At 37.2% G+C, this 25,079-nt stretch overlaps 1 protein-coding gene across 1 annotated transcript in view; it reads left to right on the top strand.

Annotated features, from left to right (window-relative positions):
- The window catches only part of LOC117571944 (exostosin-1), an 83,519-nt gene that overhangs the window by 28,561 nt on the left and 29,879 nt on the right, over positions 1-25,079 (top strand). Inside the window, exons 2-5 of the mRNA XM_034254437.2 lie at positions 8,017-8,169; positions 19,765-19,839; positions 20,032-20,158; positions 21,987-22,106. Coding sequence (XP_034110328.1) covers positions 8,017-8,169; positions 19,765-19,839; positions 20,032-20,158; positions 21,987-22,106 — 475 coding nt within the window. The remainder of the gene's footprint in view (positions 1-8,016; positions 8,170-19,764; positions 19,840-20,031; positions 20,159-21,986; positions 22,107-25,079) is intronic.

Below are 25,079 nucleotides of genomic sequence, written 5' to 3'. Positions count from 1 at the left end.
TTAATGTTATTGTTATTCTTTTCGATTAGTAAAATCTTTATAATAAAACTGTCTTCTTCACTTCAGCGAAAATCATTTAAACATTTTTAGAAAGTGAAAAAAAACTCACAAGTTCTATAGTTTTTTCTTTTCTTCTTATTTAAATTTTAGTAAAATTTCTTTATTTCAATATAGTGAACCGTTATTCCCTTTAATAACTTATACTGGAGTGGAAATTCTGTTGCCGTTATTATTCCTGTAGTCTTTTCAGGTTGATTTTCTGTTTGTGTAGCAGAAATTTCATTTCTCGTACAAAATTCCATTAATATGCGTTGCTGAATGCTTTCATACTGCATAAAAGCAAAAAATGATTTTTTTTTACCTTACAAAAGAAAGCATATTCCATACACTACTAAATACTTTTAATTGTGATTTTGATAGGATATCAATAACAGTGTTGCCAATGTAAATTGTAAAATGTTAAAAACTTATTGTAAAAGCTAAGATTAATCCAAAAATAAATGAACTTAAGTTGAATATAATTTGAGGAATGTAAAATCAGACAAAAAAGAGAAATAAAGTGTTTATTATTTTATACAAATGTAAGTACATTCAAGATTTCAATAATGTAATAATAATAAATATACGAAAATTGCAGATTGATTCGCTACTTTTCATATCTCAATTAAATAACTTCAATGAGATTGTCACTAAATCGCGAGTTTAAATGGATGGGTACATATTTGGAATTATTATTTAAACTCTGTTTTAATAGATGTCAAATGCATTGCATTTGGGCTTAGAGAATAAGCCACTTTATATAGCCTTCTTTGGCTGAATAGAATTTGCTTGTCGCACTAATTAAACGGCTTTGAAGTGGAGCACAATGAAAACCAATTTGCACGCTCATCCACTCAATCAAATGAACAGTTTGTGTTCGTGTTTGTATTTGTGTATTTGCATTTGTATTTGTGTATTTGTGTGCGCCAAATGCCAAGGGCTTCTAATAGTAGTAAGTTGCATACAACATACATTCGAATACATATGCGAATATTGCGTATACGCAGTGTGACTGCACTCGATTTCGCCGTTGTGTTGTCAATAAAATGTATTTAAAATGCCATTTGTGTAAATGGATTATGTAATCGATGCATTGCCATTGGATTTACGCTCATGTGTGTGTGTGCCATATGTGCATAAGTGTGTGTGAGTGTGTGTGTAAGTACTATATACTAAATGCATATTTGTATTATTGCTGGATGGCAAGCATGGCTTGCTGATAACGATACGCAGTTGTTGCTGTTGCTACAACATTGGCATTCAACTCGCAACTGCGAACCGTCGCGCTCGATATGTATATAAGTAAAAGCAAATTGATGCCTTAAGCCAAATATAAACACAATAAAACCAAACAAGCCGCAACAACAATGAGCTACCGCACACAGTCAGAGGGCGCCAAGTTACAAGTTGCTTTTGCCGTCCTCCCCATGGGGGCCTATCAATGAGCCAGACGGAGGCTGAGGCATTCAAGTCAGGCAGTTAGTCAAGCGTAAAGGCAGCCAACAACCAGCAAGCAGCAACCAGCAACCAGCAGCTGCCAGCTAACTGCAAATTGTATGAGCTCAAATTTGCCTGTAAGCCAAGCAGCCAAGTAGACGTCGACCCAGCAGCAATAGCAACAGCAGCAGCAAGAACAAATCCTGCGGACCAGAGGAGAACATTACAAATTGTAGCTAAAACGTTGATACCATCTCGCATTTCTGGCTTAGATTTTGCAAGCACACACAACACAATAGCAACAGCAAGCTGAGCATTAGATACTTGTACAATAACTCTGACAACATTGGCAGGGCAGACAAACTCTTCAGTCATGTCCCCCAGATTGATACGGATCGATGCGGTTTTGTGATTTTGTGACTGGCGTTGCAATTTCAACTTTAAATTGCGACTTAACTCTCAGTGCACTGGCCAGATATTTCATGCTATAGCACGAGGGTCATTCAGCATGTTTAACAGGTGCCATCAAATGTGCTGTTGATAGGATTGACATGAGACTGCAATTGGCGGTCACTAAAATCTTTATAGCAAAGCACGAGTTTTAGTGGAAATCTATTTTTATTGTGGCAATTTCATGCATCTATTAAAAATGTCAAGCCACCAAGGGTTAACTTTTGTTAGTCTCTCGATAATAGGTATTAGTTTTAAACAAGTGCAAACTGTTATCGACTGCAAAGAGTTAATCTCACTTCAGACGACCATTCACAATATTCGCAAACCATAAATCTCAAAGCTTTTTTCTCTCTCAGAATTTGGTCACACTGACCCATTGAACTACTAAAAAATGCCGAAAAAGTGTGTTGTTGAGTTAAGTTGAGTTGAGTTGACTACTAATCAACAGTTTTGTGTGCTCTTTTTGTTGCGAAAAGTATCACTTAGAAATACTTGTATGAATCGCTCTCTAAAAATACTTCTAGCTGGTAATTAATGCAGTCTTTCTATCTAAATTCTATCTACAAAAATAAATAACATTTTTGATCTGCAAGTTTATGTTTCAATGAAATAATATGACAGGGTATTTCTCCTTCGACCGCAATATAAAAACCCATAAAAATGCACTCTGTTTGCGTTCACTTTATTTTTTGTTTTCATTTTTTTGTCGTCACATTTTATAGACAATTTTGTTGGTTTGCTGTTGTTGTTTATGCTGTGCTATTGTTGTACAGCACTTAAAATATATATTTACTTATGTATATTTTGTAAAGCAAAAAGAATACTGCACCTGTATCGCTGTGAATCTCTGTGTAACTTCCATGTTCATGCAACTGATGCTGGTGTTGGTGTTATTGTTGTTGTCTTTACTGATTTAATGCTTGGGGCAATTTTTGTTGCTGTTGCATTGTGCGACCGTTGACGACACAATTTCTGCTTTATGCTTCTTCTCTTCCCAACACACACACACACACACTCAAACACACCAGTCAGATATAAAGGCAAAGATATTGCGCATACGCCACGTTTCAGCTTTATGCTCTCGGTTGTCATGGCTTGAGCGCCATCACAAAAGCTTTGAAGTTGCATAGATAAGCTGACTGCTGGCCAGAGAATTGTTGCTGTTGCTGTTGCTGTTGCTGCATCGTTGCCACATTTGCCGCCACTGTTGCAGTTACTGCATAACTTGAGGCTAATGGCCGCCTATTCGACAATATGCGGCATTAACAGCCACTACGCTCGGCGGCCCCATAAACCTTTGTCCTAAGCATCCCAAGACGTCAAGAGCGAGCGCGAGAGCGAGGAAGAGACAGAGAGAGAGAGTGAGAGAGAGACTCATCTTCTCCATTCGGCACATTCGCTTGTAAGCTGGTCAAATCCCAAGATAAAGCTGACCACTCACTCATACACACACACACTTAGTGTAAGTGTACTATATTCATTGTCTGTGTGTGTGTGTTTCGGCAACTCTGCGAGAGTTGTATTGAAAGAAGTTACATTTTGTTTTTTATCCCATGAGTTTCATTAAAGTTATATTTAGTATATCAATATACCATAATTTGACTGTAATTAACCGGATAAATTTAAAAAAATTAAAACAGTTCGGTATTTCCTTTAAAAATATACCACATCAATATATTGTAAAATACCAAATGCTTTATTTAGTATATCAATATACCACTATTTGACTGTGATTAACCGGATAAATTAAAAAAAATGATAACAGTTTAGTATTTTCGTTAAAAATATACCACATCAATATATTGTAAAATACCAAAAGCTTAATTTAGTATATCAATATACCACAATTTGACTGTGATTAACCGGATAAATTGAAAAAAAAATTAAATCAGTTCGGTATTTCCATTAAAAATATTCCACATCAATACGAAAAGCTTAATTTAGTATATCGATATACCACTACATATTATATTAATCCTTCATGTGTAGCAAAACATGAAGATAGACCCGAATTACTTTAAAAATGTTCATCGTAATTTCTAGCTGTGCTTGTGTACAAATTCGATTCAAATTTAATAATCAATGCATTTTATTTTCAACACTTCTAGTAAATTGATCTGTTGCAGTAAAAAATTCAAATTGACGTGCATTTTTTTGTTATTTAAAACACATTCACTTGTGAAATTCCTTTTCCTATTTGTATTTTGATTTGTAGAGGGGTTGTTCATCGAGGTAGCGTTAATAAGTAAAAACACACTTTTCGTTAAGTAGAAATTTGAACTTTTACAATCACGTTTATTTCTGCCCTTGAAAATACACTTGTTGTGTCGCTTGAAAAATAGAAAACATATGATATTATGCAAAAAGCACTACAAGTGGGCAGGGTGACCAACATGAAAGGAAAACTAGATCAGTGACAAGGTCACACGCACAGTATACTAACTTTTTCACTATCGATATCAATCGATCGCGACCACACTGTCAGCTGTTTTGAGTGGTCACACCTGCCATCATCTGGCATCAACAGGGGTATCACCCTTGTTTTCTCATTTATTTCTTTTTATTGTTTTCAACTTTTACAAATTTTAATTGTTTGTGATTCTATTTCACAACGTTTCTTTTATCGTCGCTCACAAACTGTATTACATATTCCCAAATTTCTTCCATCTCTCATAAATGCTTACTTATTTTAAATGTTGTGTATTAAGTATTTATAACTTATTTCAGGTGTTGAGTAGCACATAATGAGGAATTAGTTTAAGTATAGCGCAGAGTATAAAATAAATTAAGCATTTCTAGATTCAAAACTGAAGTTGCTACTGAGACGCTTATTTCGTAACACAGTTAAAGAGAATTTTTCAATTGCTGTAGCAACCCTCTCGCTATATATTTTTGTGCACCCACACACACGCACACATACAGAGAGAAACACTGGTTCACACAGTTACATTTAAAGTACATTTAATGCGCGCATAAATTATTCAGGATGCCACTGAAAAAAGAGCCGCGTTGTTGTCGCTGTTGCTGTCGCTGTCCCGCCAAGGATTCTCGCTGGGCAATACTCAATTATTTTAGATTATGTTTGGATTAGTGGTCAGCGCCTGGTTTGGTTCAATGGTTCAATGTACGCCTGGTTATTGCACTTTTGTGTGCTCGACCGTTGCGACAATGGAGCTTGGAACAAAGGCGGAGAAGCGAGGACAGTTCTGGCTTTTAGTTTTTGTACATTTATTTCTTCTTTTTTATTTCAATTGTTGGCAACGCGTACAACGGTGGCTCAATCAATGTTTAATTGACCCACTTAAGAGAATGGTGTGCGTTTTGGGGGCATAAATAACATTTAAGCAGTCCACATGCGCGTCTCGTTTTGTTGTCGTTGCCTAAAAGCCTTCCTTTTTTTGTTCTTTTCTGTTCTGTTCTGCTGATAAGTATATATCTACTGGGCAATGTCCTTGTAATGTCAGCCTATGCCTTTAATTTATATTAATGTTGTCAGCAGCTCACACTTTCTCTCTGTCCTTCATTCATTCTGTTCTCTCGCTCATTCTCTCCCGTTTGAATACCCGTTACGAATAGGGTAGAAGGGTATTATAACTTTGTGCCTACGGAAAATGTATCTAAAGGAAACATCTTCGACCTCATGAAGTATTTTAATCTGCATCAGCAACCGAGACTTGTATCTGAAAGTATATTTTGGTGTATTTTGTGAACGGTATATATTATATATACATATATTATATTATATTATATTCAAAGTAATCGTATATTAATGTATCGATGTCTTTGCTATATTTTAGTATTTTGTATTGATGATATTTAAAGACTATTAAAATTTCTTGAATTTTGGTTGCGATTAGATAAGAATTGTTGAAATTATTTATGTATGGCCAAAAACGCCATACTACGGGTCTTTGTTACGTTAGCTGACAATCTGGTATATTTTATGTATGTTTGTGGTATATTCATTTAGTATATTTTAAAATTAATTCCACACTGTTTTACTTTTATTTACAAGCGAGTATCTCACAGCCGAGAATACTCAACTATAGCTTTATTACTTGTCTTTATACCCGCTACCCATTGGGTAGAAGGGTATTATAACTTTGTGCCGTCAGGAAATGTATGTAACAGGTAGAAGGATGCATCTCCCACCCCATAAAGTATGTATATTCTTGATCAGCGTCAACAGCCGAGACGATCTAGCCATGTCCGTCTGTCTGTCTGTCCGTTTGAACATTTAGCTCTCAGAGACTATAAGAGATACAGCTATAATTTTTTTCGACAGCATTTGTTATGTTTGCACGCAGATCAAGTTTGTTTCAAATTTTTGCCACGCCCACTTCCGCCCCCGAAAATTGACAAAAATCGAATAACAAGCGTACTTTTCAAGCTAGAGCTGCGAATTTTGGCATTTACAATAATGACTATAGTTTTCATGTTGTCGAAGTTTTCAAGAATCAATCTGGTATGTTTTCAACTCTATAGCATATACTCAGTGTAATACCATATCAATATACTAAAAAAAATTGCGCAATATTTTACTTTTCAAAATGGGTAGCGGGTATCTCACAGTCGAGTACACTCGTCTTCTTACTTGTTTTTTTTTTTTTTGTTTTTTTGATGCCTCATCTGCTCGGTTGCTGGCGTTGGTCCCAAATTAATTTACAGCGCGCGAAATCCCAGATGCCTAATAAAATGCTATGCCATTAAATTGAAGCTTACAATGTCCCCGCCCGTGTGCACGATGATTATGATGAGCTGTTGAGCTGCTGTTTTATGAGCATTCAATAAGTTTTGTTTATGCAAATGAATTGACAGCCCAAATTGACAATTTGATTGTGTTATTAGCGCACATTTTAATGGCCCTTCGATAAGGTTTTTGTGAGTATTGAGGGCATTTAATAAGCTTTTATTGCTGCTTTTAGTATTTGTACATTTAGGTAATATTTGAAGTTGTCATTTAGTAACTTCGATAATCAATAATTTTGACAACTTTGATTAATAGTTTTACATTAATTGCTGGCAGGTAAATTTGAAATTCGTTGTCAAAGTTTAATTATATGCCTCTGGCATTAAACTAAAAGCGTATAACATGTCTGTATCCTTATCATTACTCTTGTCACTTAAGTAAATCGATGTGAACAACTCTAAACTGTAGACTATAAAGGTTTATGGTGATACTTGATTGGTTTTCTATTAGCATTCGCTTTTGGTCAGAATAATGGCAGACCACAAGTGAAATGCTTACAGTTGAGATTGGTAAAGCACATTTGTATCATTTCAAATCCATAGCTAACCTCAATGACACGCTGATTAAATCGAATAACTTATGGCTTTAGCTCCCATCCACTGCCGAAAAGAGAAAGGAAGCAGTCAGCAAACTAAACTCTGTGAACTCTCCTCTGTGTGCCTTTTGGTCTAGTGTCCTTCCTCAGTTGGTCAGCAGCAGTCAGCTTCAACGGAAATCAGCGTTGCCCAATCTGTGGTTGGTTGGTTGATGTTGCTGTTGCTGTTGCCTTTGCTGTGGCGCATACTTCATTGTCTATGAAATTTGCTCAACTGCAAGCCAAGCAGAAGGAAATTGCTCACACAACTACAACTACAACCACACAACTACGAATGGAATCATACACATATGTATGTATGTATGTGATTGTATGATGGCATTTCCAAGTCGCCAGGCATTGCCTTAGGATTCTTTTTTCTCGCTCGACTGCTGCCATTGCTTTTCCTGCTGCCATTTTGTTGTGGCCCATATGCTTCGAAAAATTGTTAACAGCGTGTGTGTGTGTGTGTGTTTGTGTGTGTATCTGTGTCCATTGTTGTAAGCATCTTTTGTTTCAATTGCTTCGCTTGCGGCTCAGCGCAGATTTAAGCTCAACTCTTGTCTCCTATCGCATCCATAGATCTTCCCAATGGGACTCTTCTGCGGCCCCCATTCGAGGCTGCTTTATTGCAATTGATTTTGACGCCGCTGTTTATGTGTTTTCTGCAATCTCTGCTCATCGATAAGCAGGACAGGTCTTTAAGCTGAGACTATAACGCAACTTTTACTGAAATTCTCTTTTTCATCTTCTCATTTTGCAGCTATGTGCATGGCATTGGCTCGGAAACTCGCAACTCGCTCTTCCATTTACATAATGGACGCGATATGGTGATGGTGACGACTTGCCGGCATGGCAAAAGTTGGCGCGAACTCCAGGACAATCGCTGCGATGAGGATAATCGCGAATATGATAGGTAAGTGTTTGTAATGTCTTCTTTGGTTAATGCCGAAAAATTGTTTCTAGCTGTCATTAAGTCCAAAAATGTAATTTGTTTAGCCCACACTGTGTGCTAATAGCCCTTGCCACGCCTTGTCCCAAGCCCATCCATCGACCACCATTAACCACAGCCACAGCCAAAGTCACAGCCAAGAATTGTCTGCTGGGGTCATGTGATTAATGTTCAAAAATCCGACTTGACAAGCTCATTTAAATGGCACGACACTTAGGCCAAAGGCATTTTGAATGCCAGCGATTGCCTTTTAGCATCTGCCCATTTCCTGTTTCTGTTTTCCCGACGGCGCGTCAAAATGAGAAATGTTCCATCATTATGATCAGTCTTAAAGTGATTTTCAATATACGATAATTTAGTTGGCTAAGCGCACTTAATTGAATCGTGACCCTCAAAGAACTGTGTATACTTTATTTAAAGCTTAAATCTCGCCAACAAATGAATTGTAAAACTACACTGGAATCTGCTAAGTTGCTATCTGAAATTAATTTAAATATCGACAGTTACTTTACGCAATGATAAATCAAAGTACTGAATACTTAATATACATATTTGCTGTACTTTTCATCCACAATTTCATTACGCGGCTTTCACACAGCTCGCGACATTCAACCTTGTGTTGAGTTTGCTGATTTCCGGCTGATTAGAGTGATGGCTCACAAAGTACATTACGGTTATTTATTTATGGCGCATACCCTGTAGTTGAACTTAACTTAAAAGAGGGTGTAATGAAATCAGAAACTCAATAATCACGAACCGAAACTGAAAGTATAAACAGAATAAGTATTGTGTTTTATTTTTGTTAAAAGAAATGATTATTTATTATTAAAGTTTATTTAAATTTTATAAATTAATATGAAAACTCATTAAAACAAAATTTCAAGTGTGTTTTTATAAAAAAAAATTGAAACATAAAAATCATGTTTATATTTCTTTAAGCGAATAGTCTCAAATTAAAAATATATGTGAATATACAAATATGATCTACACATCATCTTTCAATTGTACCTATGGTTAGATAGCATACTAATATATAACTTTGGTCTGAGCTCATATTCGAAAGATATCAGAATATTCACTTCATTTTTATTATATTATAAATCAACTTTTATTTTTATTTTTACCAAATTTCGAAATAAAAATCAAAAATAAATATTCAAAAATACATATATAAAAAATATAGCTGATTTTTAATATACAAATTGAATTGGTAAAATAATTTTTAATAATTCTTATTTAAGAAAAAATTATAATTCCACAAAAAAAAATTTTTAAAATCTAAATTCAAAAAATAATAAAAAATTTTAATGAATTCATGAATTTTTGTTCTAAAAGTTTTTTATGGTTTATTTTGTTCAAACTCAAAATTATTTTTTGCAGCCCCTGTAATAAAAGCTTATGTTTGTTGCAATTATTTTCGCACAATCTTCAATCAATTGCTCTCTGTAGATTAACTTTCAGTCGAGCATTGCTGATTTGAGGGCATTCAAGCTTGATATCAATTTATTGTTTGTGCTCAAAGTTCAGAAAATGTCATCGAAACATTTACCTTTCACCTTTAATTGAACGTAATTTTTCATTCATTTTTCAGCAAGGTTACTTCTTCGTGTTCGTCTCCATCTTCTTCTTCTGCTGCTTCTTCTTCTTCTTCTTTTGGCCCGTCTACTGAAGTGCCAAGTTACCTTTTACGGTTGCCTGCCTCTGTTTTTGCTACTGCTTCTTCTGCTGCGTCCCTTCGGCTGTCTGCTCTGTTCGTAATTTGACATGACTTATGCGACAAATCTGCTTTAGCGTCAAGCGTCAGCGATTTATGCAGCCCCCATTCCCCTCCCTGCTACCACCATCGCACTTTGCATTTAATATTGTTGTTTCATTCCAGTCGTTCCAACTTGCCGCCAACTGTTCTACATATAATCAAGCAAATTGCTTTCCCACTCACATCACTTTTTATGCCGTTCCTCCGCTGCGCTCTGCTCTCCCCTCTCCCCTCCTCTGACGTGTCTGGGTCGGTGTCTGAAACTTCGTTAATGCACCTGTCAAATATGGCGCATATTTATAAATGTCGACAAAATTGCATAATGCTCGGGAGCTGCCGACTGCTGAGATTTTTCGCATATTTTTTATGCGATTTTTGCGAGGATAGATGTGTGATAGCTTCTACTTTTTGATGACTTTGCACAGTGCATTTATATGCAAAACTCGGCATAGTTAGCTATTCTTTGTTATCCTTGTTGTTGCTCTTCTGATATGGACGAGAGGCGAGAATGAAATGCCGTTGAATATACGGAACAATGGCATTAAAATGCCAAACTTTTCGATTCATCTTTCGTTCTCATTTTATTTTTTTTCCCTCCCCTCCTTTTGGCAGCGGAAAGCAATCAATGAGAAAGCATGAGGCAGCCAAGTGGCAAATGATTGACCAGCAGTGCGCTTAGCTCAGCATTTGGCAATCATAATATATTTATACCCTTTCATCATGCATTATGCAGTCTGTGAGGTGTTGCATTGAAATGTATTTGCCAATGGTGATAGTAGAAAATACAATTTATTTAATCGAGATTTCTGCTAAGTAAATTTGGCATATGGAAACCTTTTTAAGTTTGGTTAACACAAACTGCAAATTTATCTTTGCAATTCGTGAATATTTTAGTGCACAGCATATTACAATAGACAGATTTGCGTATAATTTGAAATGCTTAAGTAAATGAATCTTTAATACTTCAATCAATAATATTTTAAGTGCATTTAAACTTCGTTGAAGGAACCCAAAATAAAATTACAAACTTTTTTCCTTTTTTCCTATATTATCACAAAATCCATTACAAAGTTTTTTTGTGATTTGTTTTTTTTTGCTGCCGCTGCTAACCGTAAAAAAAGTAAACGAAAAACTTCAAACAACTGCATTCAGAAACCTTGAGTTGGTTTTAATGAAATTTTGTTTTGTGATGTCGCGTCGCGTCGCTTCGTCAGTTTTTCTCGCTGTTTTCCTATAATGAGCCTCAGGCGTCAATGGAAAATGTTGCAGCTGTTGTTTTTGGCAACATATGTATATATGGCAGCAGCATAAAGCCGGCACAACCACAAAAACAAGTACAAGTACAACAACAACAATCAATGCATTTGCTGGCGGCTGCTGTGGTCAGAAAAGTGTAGCATGCTTTTAGGCGCTTACTGAATGCCATCAATGAAGTTTTTGGCATTTGTTGTTTGTGTAGGGATTAAGGCTTCGGTTTGGTTTAGGTTGCTCGGTCATTTGGTTAGTTCCTACTGATGATAATGATGATGACGATGATGGTGTGGCTGCTGATGATGATGTTGACCAAAACGACATCGACAAAGAGAACGAACGCTTTACGAGAAGTATGTATTTGAGTGAATGTGGTGGCATTTTGTGGTTTTGCCTCCTTGGCAACTGATATGCGACTGAGGATGGCAACAGCTGGATATGTGCATTCATATTAAGTACAGCATTGCCTCTATTTTGGGATTCGGGTTGAGAACGACGCGACGTTCAGAGAAATATGAAAAATAATGAGACGCTGCGTCATGTCCTTGACAAAAGTTTGAGTACACTTTCTTCTTCGTCGTTTTGTCTTTTCTTTTCTTTTCGCATTTTATTTTCGCACACAATTTGACAGAAGGCGCAACTCAACGAGTCGCGACGATGAAACGTTTCCGCAGCCATTACGTATACGACACGTTGTCGCTGCCACATCGCATGACAAGCAGCAGGCAACAGCAACGGCAACGTGTTGCAGCATGTTAAATGTGTGTGTGTAACCCTAACCAGCCTACAGCCAGTTACAAGGTCGCACAAAAAAAGTTTGCCACATTTCTGTGCAGCTCTTTAATTTGGGGCAACAATTTGTCAAGTTTTTAATTTCACACATTCCAATATTTTTTGTGTTTTATTCACACAATTACTGCAAGCCTTACAAGCACGCAAGCACAAGGAAACTCTAAAGCAGTTTAGCTAACTCCATGTTGCAAGTTACCTTTAATTTGTTGAATTATTCCAGCTTTTTACTTTGTGGCTTTTATAAGTATATCGCTGAAACAACATTGTCCTCAAGTAAGCTGATTCCGTCCGTCGCTTGCTCCTGATTGTTACGTTGCTCATAATTATCACTTCTCTTTTTATTGATCACACGTGTCACGCCACACTTAAAACAAGAGAGCAAGAAAAAGAAGTGTGACCAGCTTAGCAGCGCATACGAAGTTCGCAGCTGAGACCTCATTATACCAAAACTAGTATCTACCAAATCAGCCAATGGTCACACCTTTCTCGCATACCAGTTTTTCCCTGACAAGTGTTTTTTTTCCTATTTTATTTCGATTAATAAATAATCATCAATCTATACAAACTATTGCAAAATATAATATCGGGAAATTGAATAATTATTATTTGTTGGTCAACATAAAATGCATTACACTGAATTTCCATTTTGTTTGATGTATATCCGTATAATTTGAAATGTCATAAATTCCAAACACTGAATTTGATTCATGTTAAATGAAGCATGCACTTGATATTAATTTGATTTCATATTTAAATATATGAGCCGTTGACCTAATTAGAATTGCCAGCAAAGCCAGTTAGGGTGTCGGATATTTTATGCATTTTTCATAATGTAATTTGCGGAGTAATAAATTCTTGTTCTAGCCCCTAACACTATCATCATTATCAACAAGAAGCAGCAGCTGCAGCTCCTGAGTCCATAGCGAAGGGTGCATCTCCAAGCGGCGTCTTAACAGCTCCTTTTGCCTTTCCTCCGCACGTTAATCTCAGATTTCTACATAAATCACTTCAAAGGCGACACACACTTGGCAGTTAAGGTACGACGAGAAGTTGCAGTCCAGGTAGCCCAGCCAGAAGTAACTAGGCTTGTGCCCCATTGCAATTTCTTTGAGTGCCAATTCCATGTTTTTTTTTTTTTTCGTTTATTTTACAGTCTCCGCTTTGCCAGAACTTTCGCTCTGAACTATTACAGCCAGCTTTGTACATGACGGTGTTTTTGTCCTACCCAAAAGAAAATGTGTCGGGAAATTGCTGGCCATTGCCATTAACATTCAGTTACGGCCAGGATATTTCCTTGGAAAATTCCTCGCTGAAAATACCGAGAAATCAAGTGAGCTTCTTTCTTGGAATTCTCTATTATAATTTCAAATAAACAAATTTTCATGTTGTCTACTAAACTTTTGAACAAATTTAAGTTGCTTCTGTAAATATGCAAATCGAATATTTATTGCATAATTAAATGTATTTTTATGACATTTCATTTGATCTGATTTGAATATGAAATTGAGCTTTACTTATAAGAAATGTATTGCATAAATTATTTACTTAAATAAATTTACTGCAAAATTTTTATGACTACCAATATTTTAAGGTTTTCCTTGGTTTGAATATGAAATTTAACTTTATAACAAGTTTAGATTCTTCTAAACATAGACTAATAAATAATTTTGCACTCATTTTCTTCTTTAATTTCTTTAAAAATAATTTAATTTCTTTTGTAAATACATATATTTATTGCTTAATTAATTGGATGTTTTTTACTTCAATAATATACAATGCATTTTCATGACTTCGATGTAAAATAAATGTTTTTTAAGATGATGCTTTAAGTTGGCATACTCGAATGTGAAAGTTGTCTTGCCTTCTTTTAGTTGCTTTACACATTGCTCATACGCACTGTGCGCTGCATTTTAATAGCCCAACTTGGCGCTGGTCTTTAGTTTTAGCTTTGTCTTCTCACATTGTATACGAAGAAGAACGAAGAACGTCTTAGTGCGGTCTGTTGTATTCATTATGAGCCATTATCACAAGCTGGCGACAAGAAAAGGCGGCGCAATGGAGTCGCTTGCTTGGTTGGATGAGAATGAAGCTGCTCCATGCGCTTTGCACTTGTTACTAATGCGCCATATTTAATGTCCTGCTGCTCCATCTGCGACTGCTGCGTTGCCCAAAAGACAATAGCAATGGCAAGTTTTACAGCTGCTTTTTGCTCTAAGTCGCATTCGTTTCTCTGTGCGTTCTATTCACAGCTCTGCGCCATTGTGTGTTTTACTTTTTGTTGTTTCTGTTTGTCGTTGGTTTTGTTTGTTCTCGCTCAGTTCGTTTTTATGTCCACCCACCAAATTGTCTGTTTTTAAAAATGCAATTTTCATTGAAATTCATCGCAATTGCTTAGTCCCCCCTCGCATTCGCAACTCACTTGGTTTTCATCACTTAAAGCGAGTGCAACTGTTGCCAGTTTTGCTTTTTAACTTCCGCCCGAAACTTGGACTAAGTTGCGTTGAGGTTTTTGCCTGACATGCTTTTTGGGATTTAATTAATTTTGCTATTCCTGCTGTTTTGCTGTTCTACAACTGCAACTGACAGACAGACAGAGAGACTGGCAGCAGGCTGGGAATCGGCTTTAGGCTGCGAGAGGAACTACGCAGCATGCGCTGCAATTAACAAATGGTGAGGCGCAACATTGCGTATACGCAATGAACCCAATGCCCAGCCCGCACGGCAAGCAATTTGCGTGTCAAACAAGGCCACAAAGCCCACCAATGACAAAGCAAAATGATATACACTTTGAGACAACAACAACAATAAAAGCAGCCGCAGCAGCAGAAGCGAAAAAAAAGGAGAAAGAAAAACCTATCAGCAGTCAAACGTTCGATGACAAAAGCTTGTCTCTTCCACGAATTCCGCATTCGCAGCAAACTCATCTCACATTGAAGACTCGAACTCGAGTTTCGCATCAATTCCAAACAAATAATGAATATAGCCAAGTCATCAGCGCTGTCAGCGTAGTTGAGACTTCAGCTAAGCCTAAAAGTATGCTTCACTTTTTATATGCGATTAATTATATCAGTAGAGCAATTGGAAGTCGCAAAGATTTCCCGATTTGTTTTCGACTTTTTGTTTGATTTTTGCCCACTTCTTCTTCCGTTGTGTTAGCATGCAACTAACAGCTCAGCTCAGCTGTCAAAGGCAAAAAGACTTTACCTTTCGGCTCTGCTCTCCTGAAATCACAAAGTCTGATGGCACGTCAGTCAGTCAGTGAGTCAATGAGCTTAGCTTGATTTTGAACAACAAGACAACAACAACAACCACAACTGAAATAGAAGTAGCAGTAAAATTATCATACCTGGCAGCCAGAGTCAACCTTTGACAGCTGGAAACCACTTAAATTATGTGCCCGCTGTGCGGCTGCCATTTGCTCGGTGCTGGAGCTGGAGCTGGACTAAGAAGACTTGGAGAGCTGCCTGCCACTTCTTATGTTAATTTTGTTGGCCTTGGCATCGCAGGCAAAGTTAAGCAATTGACATGAAGAGACTCCGCCGCAGAGACTCGACCCAAATGTGAAGCAATGTGCGCGTGTGTGTGTGTGTCTATGTTTGTGGTTTGGCCACAGAAATATATCTCGAAATGTGTTGTGCAAAGTGTTGGCAAATTAATTACTGCAAATGTCTGTCCCTATTTTATGTGTATATGTCTGCGTGTGTGTGTCCGGGGGCAACAGGTGTGAGAATTCATTTCATTTGGATGCCAGTAACGGAAGTGGCAAACAACTTCAATCAAGTTGTGCAAATTAGTGAACAACAAAAAAATGCAAACAAGATTTATTAAAATTTCAAAGTGCAAACTAAAGAAATTCCATTTCGTATTCATTACATTTGCAGCACATTTGCACACAGAAAGTAAGCAAATAAATAAATGCAATATATTTTAAGTGTATTCAAGTGTTGCATATTTTCGAAAATTGATGTTGTGAAGAGTTCATTTGTGTATACAAATGTTTGTGCAGTTCTTTAATGTATATTAATTATATTAAGAGAGTATGTAAACATCAAACAAATGAGTTGGGATTTATTAAAAGTCAACTGAATTCAACAGACTAAAACTTTGTTTGAAACGTAGAACATAATTGTTAACAAATTAAGCTCTTATGTCGATTGATTTCTTAATCAATTTCATTGAGTTATATTCTTTTACTCATCATTGTAACATGCGTTCAACTCTTACTATCGTCAATGTACCGATAGGCAAAAAACTAAACATCGATACGATGTTTTAACAGTAATCTCAACAGCGATATTTTTTTATTTTCGAATACAATCAAAAAAGAAGAAAGAAAAGAAAAGGAAACGGTCTACTGAATATGAATGACAATTTTGTTTTTGTTTTAAGAGTGATTCATTTTCTTCATGGCTTTGGTGGGTTCGTCATAATCACGCTCGCTTATTGAAAAGTTTCATCTCATCCATGCCCGCTTATCCAATACGTAAATTTGTATTATCTGTTGTTAAAATGAAACTTGAAGAATAAAATCAGACACTTATTCATAACCAATATAAATTGTCATCGATTGTTTTAATACATACTTATTTAATAAAGTTGAATGTGAATTCAAATTCCGTATATTCACAACATTTAGATGTAATTACTAAAATACCAAACGTAAAGTTGAACAATTCACTTGGCCAAGTATGAGTGTGTAAATAAATAATGGAAACATTCGCGCACAATCTAAAAGAAAGCCACAATCCCTCGCTGCAAAAGTGCATTAGTTGCACATAAAGTGAGCATGAGTAACGACTGTGTTGCGGGTGCTTTGGCCCAAGTGCTGTGGCGCCGCGATGGCTAATGAAGTAGTAGACGCCATGTTTGGGCCAAGAACTAAACGGGCAGCGAACTTTGGACAAGCTCGGAGCACAACAATGCGTGTAAATAGCCAAAGTTTAGCTCGTATGATGTTGTCCGACATGAACAGCACCAAAGTGAACTCGACTCGACTCGGCTCGGACTGAAACTATTCGCTCAACTTGGCTAAAGCTGAAAATCATTTAATTAAAGTTCAGCACGATGGCTAACCTCAAGCAGTACCCAAAAAACACCAACAACAACAACATCGATTCGACAACAACATGCAATGTTGGCGGCTCTCTAAATTGCTTAAACAAGTAGCTAACAAGTGCATGGCCAACAAACAGGATCAAACAGAGTGAGGAGCGTGGCAGAGAGGCAACGGGACAACAGCGGGTGCAGTGACCTGTTCGCTGAATGCTTAACGACAGAGACTGAAACAGAGATGGCATCTCGATGACTAATTGGCGGGGCCAAACACACACATTCTGCTGCACATAACGGAAATAAACCAGCAAAACGCATGTACTGCAAATGTATCTCAAATATTTTTCATGCCAACGCAACTAATGCAAGCGATTTCCTTTGATGATTTATAAAGCAATCAGCAAAACACACTGCTGGCTAAAATGAGTTTCATAACAGAGGGTTTAACTGATTTGCTTCCTTTATTTATTTTGAATTTTCTCACGATGATTGCATTCAATAATTTTGTCGAACAAGAAAGATAAATAAAATTAATTGGGGAATTAAAACAAGTTTAAGTTATTATTCGTACAGTTTTTTAAAACAAATTGTAATCAAAGCTGTGCATTTTGTACTTTTAGTGGGAAGATAGTCAATCTAATAGTAAATTAAATTAAAAATGTGAATTAAATTATTTTTTTTGAATTAAAGTTTATAAAGATTACCTGAATATTGTAATATATTTTTTTAAACTATTAAATATGTATAATGTCTTTGTAAACAATTTCACTTCACTTTTGGACATGCCGAAAAAAAAAGAGTAGAGTGACCAGCACGACGAGAAGATTGATCAGTGTGACTGTGGGTGTCACAAAGTAACACGCACAATACGAGTATACTAAACTTCGTAGCTATCGATAACCAATCGATAAGTGCATCGAGACCACATTGTCATCTGGTTAATACGGTCACATCTGCATGTATTATTTGTATTCTTTTAAACAACCATATCGATTAAGTCCAAAACGTAATTTAAAAATTCTACCTCTCAAATTAAAACTAAGGCAATTGAATGTAACATATCGCATAGGTTTGCCCTTAAAAGTATGCTATTCTTATTTACATACAGTAGTTGCAATTTGTTCAAATCGCTTTAAACAGAATCTTATAAAAAAAATATATTGAATAAAATAAAAAACTAAACTGAATTTCCGTATATAAAACATTAAAATAAAATACATTTGAAACTCCAATATTAATATTGTGATTTGCATGCAGTTGCTAGAAAAGTCGATGCTTTAAATCACTTCTTCTTCTATAAGTTTCTCACGTTTTTGGTCTTGAATAACAAATCTCACAAAATGTGAGCAGCTAGAGCATTCCATCTTCGGTATTCCCCAGTGGAATCAGTTGGACTATGCGCCACGTTTGTTGCTCTGCTGGCAAATGACTTTTTGGCCACTGGCGACTGGCAGAGCAGAGCGACTGAGTCCTGGTCGAATAGTCGAATGGCCGAATATGCCGGGCATGCATTTGACAGTGTTATTTTTCAGGCAAAACAAACGGCGAGCAACAACATGCAATTTATGATGTTTACTTAAGATTATTCATAAGCCATGCGCTCTCTAGCTGCCGGCTTTTCCTTTTGCTCTCTCCTATTGCTGCTGATTGCTGCTACCCTCGTTCTGGTTGCTGCTTCTGCTTCTGTTGCTGCTGCTGCTGCTGTGTTTGCTGTTGTCAATGCAATACGAATGCGCTGTGCCTGCAGTTTTCTAAATAAATTTTCTGCTGAATTTGCTTTAAAACGTAGGACGGCAGCAGCAGCAGCAGCAGTAGTAGAAACGTTTCGAATTGCTGACCAGTGAAGCCATGGGGCAAAGGGGGCGGCTGTTGGGCGTGGCAACATGCCTCGGTACGTGTAATTTTACGCGCAACTTAACTTGTTAGCCGGAAGGGAGGAAGAGCACATCGTGTTGTCCACCGTCCCCCTTTTCCCTCCCATTTCGCATACCTGCCGCTGCAGAGAGTACAAATGTTTGAGCTACATGGCGTATGCTTAATATGCAGCTTTGCCGCTTTGATTTGGCATTAAAGCTGAAATCAGCAGCAAGCTGGGATTACGGCATTGTGCGGTTGAATTGAATGGTTAAATGCTTGAATTGTTGCGCATATTTGAACTCGTGTGTGTGTGTGTGTGTGTGTGTGTGTGTGTGTGTGTGGGCAACATGGCGTATGAGTTATATGTGTACACGTTAAGCATACGCCGCGGCGTTTTGGGTTACTGAGGCTTAGGCTGGCTGTCATTTGCTGCTGGCTATTAAAATGGAATTACATTATTAGCATAGCAGCGTCTAATGAGTGAGCAATTATTAAAGCAGGTCTTGGGCGTCAATTAATAGAAATGAATGCTGCATATTAGCGACAATTTAAGCATCAAACTTTGAGTTCTTCAATTACTTTTCAAGTGCTCAATTAGTGTTCAATCGATTAGGCAAGTTTGCTGTACTATTTGCTCACGTTTCGATTACAATTTATCATTTATTGCAATCCACATATTCATAGCCTCAAAAAAAAAAGGAATTGAGCTGGCCATTGTTCAATTAATTGCCGCACACTGCCATTATGCAATGCGATGGCCTCTCCACTAATTTACATCCTCGACTTTCCCTCCTTCGCACTCACTCAACCTCTGTTACTGACCCTTTTATCGCCTCTTCATTTATTTGCAGATACGACTACGAGACGTTGCTGCAGAATTCAACATTTTGTTTGGTGCCACGCGGCCGTCGCTTGGGTTCCTTCAGGTAAGGCAGACAACAAAAACAAAAACAAAAAACAGAGCGAACAGAAGATGTAAAAAGAGAGAGAGAAAAACACAATTTTCATTTTCCAGCTCATGCCCATTTCATTTTCCCTTATATATTCCTTGATTGTTTTTTTCATTTTTATTCATCTCTGGATTTTTTTTTCCTGTTGTTTGCTGTTGTTTGTCGTAGATTTCTCGAAGCATTGCAGGCCGGCTGCATTCCTGTGCTATTGTCCAATGCCTGGGTATTGCCATTTGAATCGAAAATCGATTGGAAACAGGCCGCCATTTGGGCCGATGAACGGCTACTGCTGCAGGTGAGTTGGCCAAGAGCGTAATACACGCACACACAAACACATATACACTGGGTATTTATGACTATCTATCTGTATATAGAGGGGGGGTTGTTGGGTTTATAGCATAGTTTGTTTGCTGTTCGAATTGGCACATAAGTTTCGTTTTGTTTTGTGTGCCACCATCATGAAATATGAAAACGCGTTGTGAGTTTTTAAAATGTGACCTGTTTTCCGTTGGGTTTGTTGCAAAAACTTTTGTTGATGTTCCCGGACTAACCCCATATCCGAAATGGGGATCCTGCTGTGCGTTGTCCTGTTTTGTCAGCTCTGCTGCTGCTGCTGTCAGTCGTCATTTATTGACGATTTAATGCTTACGAAAAGACCTTTTTGAAATACAATATGCTATCAAACAGCATGGCACGATGAGCTCAGCAGTCAGCTGCATTTATGTGCTCTAATAGAATCCATTTCAAAGTAAGCTGCGTATTCAAAGTGCTCTTTATTAATTGGTTACTTTTTCTTCTTTAAGTATTACCTTTTTAGCTTGGCAAATAGATTTCAAATACTAGCACTCTACTTTGTAAACACAGTTCTTTCATATAATTGGCCAATAGCATTCGGTGCATGAAATATGAATGAACCGAATGGAGATTGCATGTCCGGTCAGATGCTCACCTGGCTACTAGAGCAACATAAAAGCGCATTTGCTTTCTGTGTCTCTGTCCATCAGTCACTCTCTATGTCCGTCCGTCCGTCTGTCTGTCCGTCCGTCTCTTTGTGTGTACGTTGTCCTCACTACGTGGCGTTTTGTTTGCACCCATTTCGTGGGCATGTTCTTCTGCTGCTGCTGCTGATGCAGCTATTTCTTGTGCCATGTTCGTCTTTGAAGCGCGACAAAGTCTTGGCGCATTGTTTGCCAATTGCATTGTCGTCCTCCCTCTGCACCTTCACCTTAGAGTTAGCCTCGTCGTCTGGCTCGTCGTTGGCATGTTTGCCTTTGTAGTTTATTGGCAGGAAATGCAATTAATTAAGTTAACTCGAGCAGGAAACTTGAGCAGCAGCAGTAACAAAGGCGGCACTCGAGTCGCACTCTTTAAATTGTTTCACTTTAGTGTCGATAAAAGTCAATAAATTCCGACTGCACTCGTTGCATAATTATGATGTATGTTCTATTTCAACTAATTACGAGCATTACATTCATGCTAGTTTACAGCCAACTTATAATTAATCGATTGCAGTTGCAACTATGCTGAGGTTACGCATACGCATTGTGGTCGCTTATGATAACAATTTTAATCCTCGCTTTCCATAGAGTAAAAGAGTATTAGAACTTTGTGCCAGTAGGAAATGAATGTAGCAAACAGAGGGAGGAATCTTGCTACACATTAAGTATTCTCTATCAGTGTCAACAGTCGAGACGATGTGCCCATGTCCGTGAGTCCATATGAGCAGCTAGATCTCAGAGACTATCAAGAGTAATTTCAAAGTAGAGTCTCGTATTTTAGGTCACAAAATAATAGCTACATGGACTATGATTCTTAAAAACTTGGATGCGATTAAGTTAAAGTTAAAGCATAAAAAATGGATGTCGAATAGTAATTACCTTAGGTGACAATCTGGTATATTTTACACTCTTTAGTATATTTTTAGATTGTAGTAGTATATTGGTATAACGAATATTCCGTTTTGGTATATTTCAGTATATTTTCGTTATATGAATTTAGTATATTTAAACGATAATATAATAATATTTAACAAAAATTCGTTATGCGTATCTCACTGTCGGGCACACTCGACTGTAGCTTCTTTACTTTACTTGTTGTATATATTTTTTATACTATTATTACAGGTGCCTGACATTGTGCGCTCCATTTCGGCGGAACGCATCTTTGCTCTGCGCCAGCAGACTCAAGTGCTCTGGGAGCGCTACTTTGGCTCCATTGAGAAAATCGTCTTCACAACATTCGAGGTGAGTTTTACGACACGTTGCATTTATGTCCTAAAGGCGCTTTTACACTTCCCCCTTACAACAACAAGTCAAGCAAGATCCAGATGGTATATTTGTGCTCTTCTCAACTCGACAAGAAGCAGCAAAAGTTCTGTTCTGCTTTGTCACAAGGGAAACAAAATAAAACTATCCACAAATACCTGAGCAATCAACATGCACATGTTTCGTGTTGCATAATACGTAATATTATACTTAAGTTCAAGTTCAAGGCGACATTTAGCCAGCAAAAGGGTAAATTTCTGTGGCAACAGCTGCACATTCCCTTGGGATTTCTCGAACTATTGTAATTTGATGTAGGTCTTATTAAGTTATGGAATTTTTTCGATATACTCACGCTTGTGGATCGAACACTATTAATCGATTATAAAGAAAGATTTGCTTTCCAAAAAATGACCGACTTGCTATTAACGTTGAGTGTTTGCCCTAAGTCAGCAACAAACTAATGTAACTTTTGTTGTCGTACAAGATATAGACTATACTATATATACTATGGCACGTACTGTGATTAAAGATGCAATCATTTGATGAACGTCTTCAGCCAACAATTGATTCCAAACATTTTCCTTTTTTCCTCTTAATTTATACATTTCACATGATTTGAATACAATTTCATTTAACACATATTTTGTTTATTTGTGCTGGATATTCAATGTTCAGCTTGAATTTTAATCGTCTTAAACCTCGTGCTGCATTTAAATAATTGAGATTTCAAATGGAACAAAGAAGAAAACTTCAGGCGAGTGTGCTCGACTTTGATATACCCGATGCACATTTTGAATAAAAGCAAAACACCATATTATTCTTAAAATATGCTAAATAAATATACCACAAAAATACCTTAAATGAACCCAAGGCTATATTTGGTATACCACTAACCATATAATACATTGAAAATCAACGTCTTGAAGTCGAAACGTTTCATTTGCAACAGCATTATTGCGACCCCAGAAGAAACAGGAGCTACGATGAGAACCCCAGATTCTTTTCGGCTCATTTCGAAATTCGAAGTTCGAATGCAGCGCGTTATATGATTAGTGGTACTACTTTCAATATATATCCTATTGCAGGCCTTTCTTGCCATACAAAAGTAATTGATAAATAACTTTCACCATTTATATTTGATCACAACCAAATTTTAGGAATCATACAAGTTGTAGTTTTTGTTGTATATACCAAAAAACGTGACTCTATCTTCAAAGTTACGCTTGATATGCCAAAAAAATGAAACAAACTTGATATTAGATGTGCCTACTTCTTATATTCTCTAGAGATCTAAGTATTAATACAGAAGGACATGGCTGTATCGTCTCGGCTGTTGCCTCTTGTCAAGAATTTAGTATATACTTTATAATTTGCGAGTTGCCTTCTTCTGCTTGTTACACACATTTATAATAACCTTCTACCCCATGGGTAGTGGATATAATATTATAATAATGCTTATTCAGAAATTTTTCCTTTTTCAAAAATTTAAACATACAAATTATTGGGCTTCCTATAGTAAGGTCTTTGTATTATGGCAATATTATTTTTGAAAAATAAGCATATAATGTTATTGTGATTACTAAATGCAGATATTTTTCTTATTTGAATATTATTTTGCTTCTTGGATTCCTTAGTGAAAGCAGCTCGTCTATAAATAATGTCAATTGACATTTATGGCTAGTCATTGACAGTTGTGTCAGTTGCCGCTGACAACTCATCAATGGGAAGCTGTCACCTATCGAAGTTGACAGCGAACATAATTTGAAATTTAACCTTGCCATGCGAAAAGTGAACAGCAACATGGAAAACGGAAAACGTAAAACGGAAAATATGGAACATGGAACATGGAATATGAATAAAAGCATATTAATGTTGTTATTCGCTGCAGCTGTTGTAATACACATTTATTATATTGAGACTGCCAGCTATAGTAGTAGTTTAGTATATATGTATACTAGTTAGTATATAAAACATACTATTTGTGGTGTCAAGTGGCAACTGTGTTTATATCGTCGCCTTTAGTTATTCACTTTGATTGCCTTTGGGGGAAGCGTCGCAAGTTTATCGCATAGTGTTTGGCAAAGCAAAGCAAATGTATCCGTAAGCTACTTTCTAGTTTCTAAGCAGCATCAGCAACAAACACAAGTTGTGTTTGGCCATTGAATTTGAATGTGGCACGTTAGGCAACGCGACAGTTACGCCCAAAAGGAAAAAAGATACACGCGCTTTGAGGACTTTAGCCGCAGGCAACATGGCAACCAAACACACAATGATGATGATGAGCAAAGAGGATAGAGAGTATGAAGTCGTATAAATAATACACACACACACACATACAGCGATAGAGCCATGTTGTTTGTATACAATGAAATGGCAAACGCGACAAGCGACACACGACGAGACGTTGATGATGACGTCGCCGCCGTGTAGCAAAGCAAACCAAACTGAACAGAAACAGAAACAGAAACGAGGCGAAATTCAAGCAAACCAAACCACCGACACTGGAGACCACTTTTCAACACTCAAATTGACACACGCACAGTGAGAGATAGAGAGAGAGAAGAGATGGGATGGAATGGGATGGGAGCATTCAATTTTGTGTAATCATCAAGCGAGGAACAGAACTGAAGCTGAAGCTGAAACAGAAACTGAAGCTGAAGCTGTAGATGGAAGACTGCAGGTCGCGAATGTGGCGAATGCGAATCTTTTTGCGCTGACAGATACATTAACAGTCGACGACATGGCTGGATGTGGTTGCTCTGGTTGCTGCCAGTCGATGTTGCTGCTGCTGCTGCTGCTGCACATAACCACACACAAGTTGAGTTCAGTAGCTGTGAGAGATTGGATGCTGCGAGTGTGCGTTTTGTGAAGCTTATGTGGTTTTTTGGGTGCCACACAACTTTGCTACTTCTTTCGCTTCTTCTTCTTCATTGCCTTTTCTTTTTTCCTGGC

This window comes from Drosophila albomicans, chromosome 3 (assembly GCF_009650485.2).
Source record: "Drosophila albomicans strain 15112-1751.03 chromosome 3, ASM965048v2, whole genome shotgun sequence".
Classification (NCBI taxonomy): Eukaryota; Metazoa; Arthropoda; class Insecta; order Diptera; family Drosophilidae; genus Drosophila; species Drosophila albomicans.
Note: the sequence above shows the minus strand (reverse complement) of the source record. Positions and strands in the feature narration are given on the sequence as shown.